The 11,450-nt window shown below is 32.6% G+C and overlaps 1 protein-coding gene across 1 annotated transcript in view; it reads left to right on the top strand.

Moving 5' to 3' along the window:
* The window catches only part of LOC103610026 (HEAT repeat-containing protein 5B), a gene marked incomplete at both ends in the record, with an annotated part of 56,985 nt that extends 50,814 nt beyond the window's left edge, over positions 1–6,171 (top strand). The window contains 4 exons of the mRNA XM_008594264.1: positions 683–810; positions 3,908–4,052; positions 4,489–4,755; positions 5,947–6,171. Coding sequence (XP_008592486.1) covers positions 683–810; positions 3,908–4,052; positions 4,489–4,755; positions 5,947–6,171 — 765 coding nt within the window. The remainder of the gene's footprint in view (positions 1–682; positions 811–3,907; positions 4,053–4,488; positions 4,756–5,946) is intronic.
* Positions 6,172–11,450: the final 5,279 nt, after the last annotated feature.

The following is an 11,450-nucleotide window of genomic DNA, read 5'->3' as shown; positions in this document are numbered from 1 at the left end:
CCGGGGGCGGGGGAGAAGAAGACATAACAATTACAATTCCTTGAAGTTGACACGACAAGCATACAGAAAGGACATTGTTGGGTGTGAGGGGAGAGAGGGAGGAGGGAGGGAGGTTTCGGTAATGGGCCACAATAACCAACCACATTGTATATCAACAAAATAAAATTAAAAAAAAAAAAAAGAATTCATCAGTAGATCTCATAAATGAAAATGTGAAAAACTTCTAAAACAATGACCTTAGCCTTGTACAGATTAGGAGCAGTTGTTACCCATGATATTCATTGTGCCTCTATAGCTTGCCATTTAAAAAACTTTGTATGTATGAAAAATTGTTTGGCAACCATTTAATGAAAAACAATTTTATAATGTTCATAAAGTTATTTAATGTATTATTTGGTCATAGAAATAAATAACTGAATGTCTTCATAATCAGTCTGATGGCATGGGGATTTCTTCCACGCATACCTAATTTGAAGATTAACCTAATTGCAGAGCTACCATCTTATGTTGAGTTTGGCTGCCTAGCTTGGAAACTATTTTGAACTCTATTTTAAAGCATTAATAAATATATGTTAAAGTAATCTCTAAAAGAATAAATCAAAATAGAGAGAAAATGATGGTTTCAAAGCAATATAATGTATTTTATATTGAGAAACCCATGTTTTTATTTTGTATATTTCAGGTGTGAGTATACAGTTTCTTTGTTCCCCTAGACCTGAGGAGCCTATTGAACACGTTACAGCATGCCTACAGGCCTTACATACCTTGCTAGATTCTCCTTATGCCCGAATCCATATTGCAGAAGATCAGGTACAGTGTGTTTATATAATAGATAATTAATTGTGTGCCTTGATTTTTTTTTTTTTTTTTGTCATTTTTCGTGACTGGCAATGGATCGCAACCCTCAGTGTCGCGCCCGTACCGGACCGGCAACGGGATCGCAACCCTCGGTGTCGCGCCCGCACCTCGCTCAGCCAGTGAGCGGCCGGTCTGTATGTGGGATCCGAACCCTCAGTGGGAGTGCCACCCCGCTCCCAAGCGGCGCATAGTAGCAGTGCGCCACCGGGCCGGCCCTTGTGTGCCTTGTTTTAATCATACTTACCTTAAGATACTGTTCTCACATAGGAAATAAATATTACATATCATATTAATTAATTAGAATTAATACCTTATATAAGTATCCATGATTTTGGCTCTACTGAATCTTGGATGACCACTCAGAACTAGACTAGAAATAGTCACTATACCTTCTTTGATTTGTTCATCAACAGTGAAGTAAACTAAAAATTTAAGGATACCTTCAGTTCCAGTTAATGATTATAAAGCTATTAAATAAATCATGTGACTTTTGAATGTTTGATAAAGGTTTATCTCTCATTTAAGGAAATTTTTTTGCGCTAGCACAAGTGCTTATCTAAGGTTTAATGAACTACTTTTTCTAATTTCTTTTTTTTGTTTGTTCTTTATTGGCAGCTGGCCTGTAGAGGCATCCGATCCCTTGATCTTATTGTTAGAATACTGTGCTCTAACCAACTGAACCAACAAGCTAGCCTTACTTTTTCTAATTTCTTTATGGAATATTTAGGGGACTTTATTCATGTTACAGAAACAAGCTATACTGCATTTGTTATTCTTTTTAATTAGGAATTTTTTAATTTTCATGATGATAAGAACCATTTCTTTTGACACCACTACCACATGATATTATTTGGGGTAATTTTTCACAAAATGCGACAGATAAAAAATAAAGTAGATATAATTTTATCATATCAAAATTATTGTTTGTACATGATGCTAACCAAAAATAAAACAAAACACATGCTGTGTGTTTTGCTCAGTTAGAGTGCAGCCTTGTTACACCAAGGTCAAGGGTTCGGATCCCCATACTGGCCAGCTGCCAAAAAAAAAAAGAAAAAGACAAGATTTACTTACTGATTCGCTCTTTTTGTAACCCAGCCTTGTAGCCTGAAGCTGTACCTCATTTAAACTACAAATTTCTAAAGAATCTTCTGGATTTTTTCAAATAGTCCCACCTGTAAGGTTTAATCTGTGAATGAACAGGGACTACTATATTTAAACTCAGTTATTTGGGTTTTAACATAATATCTCACACAGCTAGCTATTTTTAGATTTAGTAATATTTTATTCATTCAAGTATTACTTTACAGTGGAAAAATTAGATGGATTTTTTTTTCTATATTTTCAACATTGTCAGAGTATACTGACTCATATTATATCCAACTACTTTCACCCTGTGCCTGTTGTCCTTCAAACACAGTTTGAGGCTATAGATGTCAAAAATTATTTTACTGCCTCTGGATTAGGAGATAAGTACAGTGTGATAAGTACTATGTTAGTGTATGTACATGTAGAATGAGAGTAGAGAGGAGGAGCACTGCCATTATGATAGGAAAGTAAAAGATGGCTTCTTAGAGGAGAAGATGGTTAAATTTTTTTAAAAAGATGAATTAGTGAGGCAGTGCAAGAGGGATGGGTTTTTATCTGAGAAAGAAGAACAAATGCATAGACTAGGAGGCATAAGGTAACATGAAAGTTCATGGGCTCTGCAGTCTTTTACTATGGCTGATGTGAATGAAACATGCAGAGGTTAGATAAGGCTGGACAACAGGGTAAAGACCAAATCATGCACATTTATTTATGGCATGTAAAGGAGTTTGAACCCTATCCTGAAAATGATCGGGGATCATTAAAAATGTTTAAATGAATCACATGATTAACTTTATGTTTTAGAAGGAGTACTCTATCAACCTTATAGAGATTGGTTTTTAAGGGATGAGAAGAGAGGCAAATTATGAGGCTCTCCTCATGATTCTAGAGAATTAAGAGTATGCTAGCCTAGGAAAACTGAATGAAGAAGAAAAGAAGGCCAAGATTGAAACCATGATGATAAATAGCATTTAAGGATTGAGAAGAGGGAAATAAATCAGCAGTGGAGACTACTAGAGAGGTAGGAGGAAAAGCAAAAGAGAAGAGAGTTATCAAAGACAAGATAGGAGTTTCAAGAAGGGTAAACAGCAGTATCAAAAGAAACAGAATCCAGTAAACAAGGACAGAAAAGAGTACAGAGGAGGTTACTGGTGACCTCCCACAGAGGATTTTCTTAGCTGGGTAGAAAACAGTTTGTAGAAGATGGAGGAGTGAATGAAAGGATAAAGGAGGTGGAAGCATCTAGTCTGGGAAAGGAAGGAGCAGGACAGAAGAGAACACAGGGGTGGATAAAAGGATCTGAGAGGCTTTTGGTGAGGGGAACAGGCTTTAGATATGAGAGTCTTGAGCAATTTCCTTGCACTGAGGAGAGTAGCTTTACTAGAAAGAGTGGCTGAAGACATGTGAGATATGATTGATGTCCTTGAAGAATCCCTGGGAAGTCAAATAGAATGGAATAGAGAGCACATGAAGAAAAATTAACCAGCCTTAGATAAGAGGCTGGACTCATGATATTAAGGAAAGAGGTAAGGGTGGCTTTGGTTGCAGTTAAACTTTTTCCTCCTCTTTTAAATTTGAGGCAGGTTTATTGGATGGATTTGATGTGCAAGATTGAAAGAGGCTCGAAGTGGGTGGTAAAAGTTTGTCATAGTTGCTAAGTTCTTCCCAATAAGAGAATGGTCATCTTTGAATATAAATCTTATCTAAATATATAAATAATAAAGTCTTTTGTTGCTTGAAAATATGTTGGGGTTAAAAAAAAAAAAGAAAGAAAATATGTTGGGATAAAATGTGACCATTTCTCAAGATTGTTATAATGTTCTTATTCTTTATTGGAGAACAAATTTTAGCTACCAAGTTTTTCTTTATTTTTACATGTGTATTTTCTCAGATTTTAATAATATAAATCTGTCCTTTGAAATTACAATTAATTAAATTTATTTGTATTAATTTATAATAGCTGATTGGTGTTGAGTTGCTGAGTGTTTTGCACCGCCTCTTATTGACCTGGAATCCATCATCTGTCCAGCTGTTGGTTACTGGAGTTGTACAACAGATAGTAAGAGCTGCTCAGGATTATTTGCAAGAAAAAAGAAACACTCTAAGTAAGCATTCAAAATTTCACTAACTTCAAGTAAATCTTATTTGTACACTAATTTTTAAAATATTAATGCCAGGAAGTTTTAAATAAAATTTAATCACATGTTTAGAAAAACTGAAATTTACTTTCATTAGAAAGGAAATTTCATTAGAAATGAAATTGCCGATAGTTGACTGTTTTTCACCTTCAAAAGTGTAGTTTCATCTGGTTCAACCTCACATATGCATTATTTCTATTATGAAATAAATAAAGATTTTCCAAGTAAAAAATGAACTAATTCTAGTAAGGCAGAGAATTATACTGAGAAAGACGTGGCATCAGATAGACATTTACTTGTAAATCCTTTTGAAAGAATTTCTTAAATATAATTATTGTTTTGTTTTATATACTATTTGTTATTTTTTTTGCTGGAAATTTCACCAAATTATCTTTTACCTAAGATGAAGATGATATGGAAAAAGAGTCCTGTACTGTATTAGGAGAAGGAGGTGACAGCGGTGGTCTCATTCCTGGCAAATCTCTTGTGTTTGCAACTATGGAGCTGTTGATGTTCATTTTAGTACGGCACATGCCACACCTCAGTACCAAGATGTCAGACTCTCCAAGTCACATAGCCACTAAAACTCGACTGTCAGAAGAAAGTGCTCGTTTGGTGGCATCCACAGTTACCATACTCTCTGATTTACCGTCCCTTTGTTCACCTGCTGGTACAGTATTGATCAGTATTTGGAAATGTATTATATTACAATAGACAAAAATGAGCTTGCCTTCAATTTTCAGCACTGTTATACTTATTTTCCTCTGAAATCTCAAGTATGAAATGAGAAGTTGATCTTTTTTAAGGGTTTGTTTACCTTTAGGAGCCTATAAAGATTAAAAATTCAAAACCCCAAAATTCTAAGGTGCTCTTTTCAGATATGTTTCAAGCAAGAGATGAAATTACAGATTGAGGAAAGACATTGAGTGTCGGCAGACAGACATAAGGTGAAATTACTAAAGTCTTTATTTTCTAATGTAGTTGCCACTCTTGAGCAACATTGACAAACTAAAGAAAGAAATGTCAGAGGAGAGTGACAGCCAACTCTAAAGAGCATCTAAATAAATTATGGCTGAAAAAGAAAATAGCTGTCTGCAGATATTGAAGAACAAAAGTAGGCTTTTCCTCTGTTTTATCTGGAGGGTAAAACAGTATCCATAGATATATAGTTAAATTTTAGCTCAACACAAGGAAGATCTTTTTAGCTCCTAGAGTTACACTACATATGTGAAAATAATGAATTCTCCATCATTGGAGCTTTGCAGGCAGAGGCTGCAAGGCTGCATGTGAGAGTGGTAAAGGGATTCTTTTTCTGGGGGGTGGGGGGGGGTGGGATTCTTTCATTAAGTGGGAGGTTGAGTTTGATGACCTTAAGATTTCTTTCAGCTACAAAATCTAGGAATCTTTCACTTCTTTGCTTACCTCAATAGTCTTTTCATTTTCCTGGCTTGATTAGGCTGATTTTAGTACACTGAGAGTTGATTACATGTCTTAGAATTGCTGTAAGATTCACCAACTTATTAAGATGCTTCTCAAGTCTATAGTACTATTTCCCTTCTGTTTTTCTATCATCATTTCTCATTTTCATTATGAAGGGCGTGAAATATTAAATAGGTTAAATACTGGAAGTCATAAAAACAAGGCTAGTTGGAAAAAAAAGAAATATCAATTCTGTCTTCTTTGAAATAACAAAGCATTTTATTTTCTTTTCAAACATTGAATAGTAATGCAGCAAATTTTGTATAAAGCAAGGAAAATAAATATTAAACCACAATTAATTGCCAAAAATATAAGCAATGGAAACAGCTATAATATTGCAATTGAATTAGTTATGAGGTAATCTGGTTTGTTTTTATTTCAGGATGTATGACAATCCTGCCCACAATTTTGTTCCTAATTGCAAGAATATTGAAAGACACAGCAGTAAAGTCTGCAGATAATCAGGTTCCTCCACCAGTCAGTGCAGCTCTTCAAGGGATTAAAAGTATTGTGACACTTTCAATGGCCAAAACTGAAGAAACTCAAAAACAGTGGACAGCTCTAATTCGTAGCACTCTTGCATGCATCCTAGAATATTCTCAACCAGGTAACCTATCAAAGTTTTACAGTTTTTAATCTTATAGGATATCTGTTCCCTAATTGATTAATTAGTTGAATAAACTTGTCAGAAAACTGCTGTATAACACTGAATCACCTCAGAGGTGTTTTAGTCACATCTTTCAGATATGAATTTTAATACCCTTTTCTGGATTGTTGACTTTAAATGCTCTTGTCTTAGCTCTTAGCACTTATATACATTTTGGGAGTTTAAAAAAAAAAAAAAGAAAAAAGAGGAACAGAATATGTACCCAGAATTGATATGTAATATGTTTGCTTCAAGATGTTTTTTTAATAGAAGTAATAAAATATGGGAGAAAATTGAAGTACCTGTCACTACCAAGGTACTCCCAAATGGAACCACAATCTTGATATTGCTATATTGCATTCTAGAAATATCTATAAATAAAAATAAGTATATTTTCTATATTAATATGTATATGTATTATATACAGAATGAGTTCTGTTTATAGCATCTCATTCTACCTTTATTCTCTCACTCAATAAATTTTTTTAGATCTATCAATGAGGATATATAAAACTTTCATTCATTCTTTTAACTCCTATGTAGTTTTTTATCACGTGTTTATCAATTATTATCTATTCCCGTGTCAATGGATATTTTTGCTGTTTCTAATTTTTCCCAATTACAAACATTGCAGCAGTGAACATCCTTATAAATTCCTCATGCACATGTGCTGTGAGAGATTTTCTAGGATATACACCTAGAAGTAGAATCGATGGCACATTTTAATTTTAATTTTTTCAGACATTGCCAAATTGCTGTCTAGCATAGCTATAGGAATTAACACTCCCAGCAGCAGTGTGTGATTAATCACTATTTCACCACATCCTCACCAATATTTGGTATTGTTAGACTTTTTAATTTTGCTATATGATGGGTAAAATACACTATTTTACTGTTTTAATTTGCATTTCTCATTTTCCTAGTTTGTATAAGCAGTTTTCATGTTTGTGTTTAATTTTGGAGGAAATACTTATTCACATTTTTGTCCATTTTTCTTTTGTTTGACTTTTTCTCTCAAGTTTTATTTCTGTTGTAAAGAAAATGTAAAATAACTAAAAACAGAGTAGTAAGGAAAGATTTGTCATATCCTCTATTAAAACATTTCTATACTATCTAAAACTGCAGAACAGGTCCAAGAATAAATGGATGGGGCAGTGAAACAACAGACTGCTTTGAAGCAGAATTCATTCACATGGAAATACATGATAAAGGCACATTCATTATTCCTCAAGTGGTTTGTGTCAGTTAGCTGAGAAATAAATTCTAGTTAGTCCCTCACCTTATATCATGAATCAAAATAAATATCAGGTGACTTAAAATGATAATATAAAATTTTAAAAATAGGAAAACAAAGAAAATATAGGTAAATCTTTTATGTCAGAACGGCAGAGGACTAACTGTAAGTCAATGGAATATACCAGAGGCAAATATCAGTGTATTGGTCTATATAGAAATTAACTTTTACCCATCATAGCATCTTACATAAAAGGGTAGCTAAAAAAAAAGAGAGTTGAACAATTGACAATAATATTTATGTCAGTGTTGATATCATTAATATACACAGAGGTCCTGTGAGAAAAACACTTAACATTCAGTAGAAGAAAGTAAAGAACACCCATTGTAAAAAAGGAAATAGAGATGACCACCAAGCATAAAAAATAAATCAGCCATATTAGTAAGTAAGGAAATACAAACAAAAACATAGTAATGTGAATTTTACTTGTAAAACTGATTTTTTTTTTTTAATGTGACTGTGTACAGCTGCAATTGGCATCAGGAAAACGACATTTCAACTTTCAGGGAATCAATTCTGCAGTACATACAAAGAGCCTTTAAAAATATACTCTTTGGCCTTGATCAAAAAAATTATGTTCAAGGTTATTTATCACCTATTATATCTATTTTATATAATGAAAATGTGTGACAAATATATCTGTCTGTTAGTGGGAATGATTCTAAACTACATGACAGTATATTTATTTGGGTTATGGATCTATTAAGTGTCATGTTTATAAGCAACTATATAAAGACTAACCAAGACCAGAAGAAATAAACCAAAACCTAGAAATTAAACCTATTCAATCACTGGGTGGTAGCATCTCAAGTTTTATTTTCTTTCCCATACCCTTTTTATATTTTAAGCAATGAACATGTATTACTTTTATAACATGATTTTAAAAAATTATGAGGGAAAATTTTAGTTTTATTAATGTTACTAAAACCATTTTAGCTTTAGCAAGAGTTAATATTTTACTTAAGTAAATTTTAAGTAAATAGATTTTAACAAACCGATGAAACATTAAATGCCATATTTATGTATGTATGTATGTGTATATATGTATGTAGATAGATATATGGATATATAGGAATAACAAGAAGAAATAGTTAAGAATTTGATTAAAAATATAAATATTGGACCAGCCCCGTGGCTCCCTTGGGAGAGTACAGCACTGGTAGCACCGAGGCCACGGGTTCGGATCCTATATAGGGATGGCCGGTGCGCTCACTGGCTGAGCGTGGTGCAGACCACACTATGCCAAGGGTTGCAATCCCCTTACCGGTCAAAAAATAAAAATAAATAAATAAAAATTTATTTATTTATATATATTTATATTTATAAATATATATATTTATATATATATTTATTTATATTTATAGAATTTATTTATTTATATATATATATTTATATATATTTATATTTATAAATATATATATTTATATTTATAAATATATATATTTATATATATATTTATTTATATTTATATATATAAATATATATATTGCTTTAATTTGGGGGGAGGGAATCCAGAGTAAATATTTTTTTAATTGTTAATTATAAGGGAAGGTTTTGATATTTTATCAAGCTAGCTCATTCAGATGAGGTCGGTTTAAACATCTGATATTAGAATTAACTTGCCTAAGATATTCTGTGCAGAACTGGATTTTCAGGAGACACAGTTATGATCAAGGTATAGTATTTGTATAGCAAAGCAAGCACATCCCTTGCTTATCAAGAAAAGTTTTTAAATTCTTTTCCTATTATAAAAGCTGAGATCTTCTACTTTAAAAAATGTGTATGCATGTATGTATGTGAATATACACAGACACAGACTCTCTCTGTCTTTCTCTCTTTGTCTCTCTCGTCTGTAAATATCCTTGGATGTAATGAATCACTTTTAATTTTCCTTTATAGAACCTTTGATTTGGAAGTAAATTCAAACTTTCAAAAAAACTACAAGAAGAGTTGAGTTTACTCCAGTATACCCTTCTTCTAGGTTCACTAGTTGTTAACATTTTGCCACATACACTTTACTACTCTCTCTATGACCCACTTATTATTGATAATATTATTATTGTTAATTCTGCTGAACCATTTGAGAATATGTTGAAGTCATCATGACTCATTTACTCCTAAATACTTAATGGATATCCTAAGAACAAAGACATTCCCTTACATGACCTCAGAAGAATTATCAAATTTAGGCAATTTAACATTGATACAGTGCTAATATGCAATTTTATGTCCTAATAATGATCATCAAAGAATGTTTTTCTTTTTATTTAGTTGTCATATTGCTTTAGTCTCTTTTAATCTGGGGCATTTCCGAAACCTTTATTGTTTATGACATTAATGTATTTGAAAAGTATAGACCACCTGTTTTGTAGAATGTTCCTCACTTTTGAATTGTCTGATTTTTTTCCCTCCGTTTATGTTAGATTCAGTTTATGCATTTTTGCCAGGAATGCTTCATAAGTAATGTTATGTCTTTCTCAGTGCATCATATAAGGAGGCATATAATGTTGCTTTGTCTCACTATTGGGAATCTTAACTCTAGTAACTTTGTTAAGATGGTGCCTGCCATGTTTCTCCACTATAAAGCTGCCATTTTTCCCTTTTATAATTAGTAACTAATCCGTGAGGAGATATTTTGAGACTACCTCAATTTGTCTGTTCCCCATCAAACTTTCACACAGTGGTTTTAGCATTTGTGTCTGAATCATTTATACTGTGATAGGTTCAAAATGATAATTTTCTAATCTCTACCTTTTATTCCTTTTACATTTATTAGCTGGCATTCTACCGAAAGGAAGAGCTTTTTCTTTGTCCTGCCTTTATTATATATTTATATGTTTATTTATTACTATCAGTACAGACTCATGATTCTCCTTTTAATTCAGTCAGTCCATTACTGTTATTTTAACATATCCCCTTTATTTCTTGAGCATTTTTTTACTTTCTGGCACCAAGATGTAGCAGACTAATTTTGTATTTTCTCTGACTCTGTTGTAGAATCACTCATTCCTCCAAAAAGCTCTGGTTCCTTTTAGTGGAGATTTGTTTTAAGTGCCCAACCTTCTGAAAGTCACAATTTAAAAATAAAATAATTTTCTGACAAAAAATTAAATGCTGTATCACAAACTCTGAATAAGAGATTGTTCTCATTCTGCCTAAAATAACATTTCTCTATGGAGTCTCAGATTTTTATATTTATGACTCATGTTATTATGGTGAGATTGGTGAGATTCTTCAAATTTTATATCTCCTTTTTCTTAGCCTTTTGTTTCTCTTTATGTTAAGTTAATGGACTTCTAGACTGTTGTTCTTCACCCATTCTGTTTTATGAAAAGCTAGTATCCTCATCATGAGATAATGTTAGCATATCAAATATATATGTTCATAAGCCTAATAAAGTACTGATTATCGTTAGGTATTTACAGTTAACAAATTAGCCCAGATTCACACATAAAGTGTTGATGAGTTCAGTTGTTGAAAAAATGATAATCACAAAATAGTTTGGATCTCTTATTTTATATGTACAGTAGTATTGTTTTTTAGACTGAATGTATTTCCTGTATTTCTAATTACATACTGCATTTCTGTTAGGTTAAAGTTGTATCTATTTCTGAATAAATGATTGCAATAGCAAGAAATTCTTTAAAAGTGTTAGAAGATTGTCTTCAGGAAATTGTGCAAGATTTTTTTTATGTTTGTGTGGAATTTACAGGTTTTTATATTTTTTTATTTTTTTTCCCCTTTTTTTTGTCTTTTTTTTTTTTTTTTCTGACCGGTAACGGGATCGCAACCCTCAGTGTCGCGCCCGTACCGGGGACCGGCAATGGGANCCCGGTTTTTTTTGTGTGTGTGTGTGTGTGTGTTTGTGGGTAAATTAATTTGTTTCTTTTTTTTTAGCTCCCACCAATAAGTGAGAACATGTGGTACTTCTTTTTCTCATCCTGAC

The sequence above is a fragment of the Galeopterus variegatus genome, unplaced genomic scaffold, assembly GCF_000696425.1.
Source record: "Galeopterus variegatus unplaced genomic scaffold, G_variegatus-3.0.2 Scaffold10492, whole genome shotgun sequence".
Taxonomy (NCBI): domain Eukaryota; kingdom Metazoa; phylum Chordata; class Mammalia; order Dermoptera; family Cynocephalidae; genus Galeopterus; species Galeopterus variegatus.
Note: the sequence above shows the minus strand (reverse complement) of the source record. Positions and strands in the feature narration are given on the sequence as shown.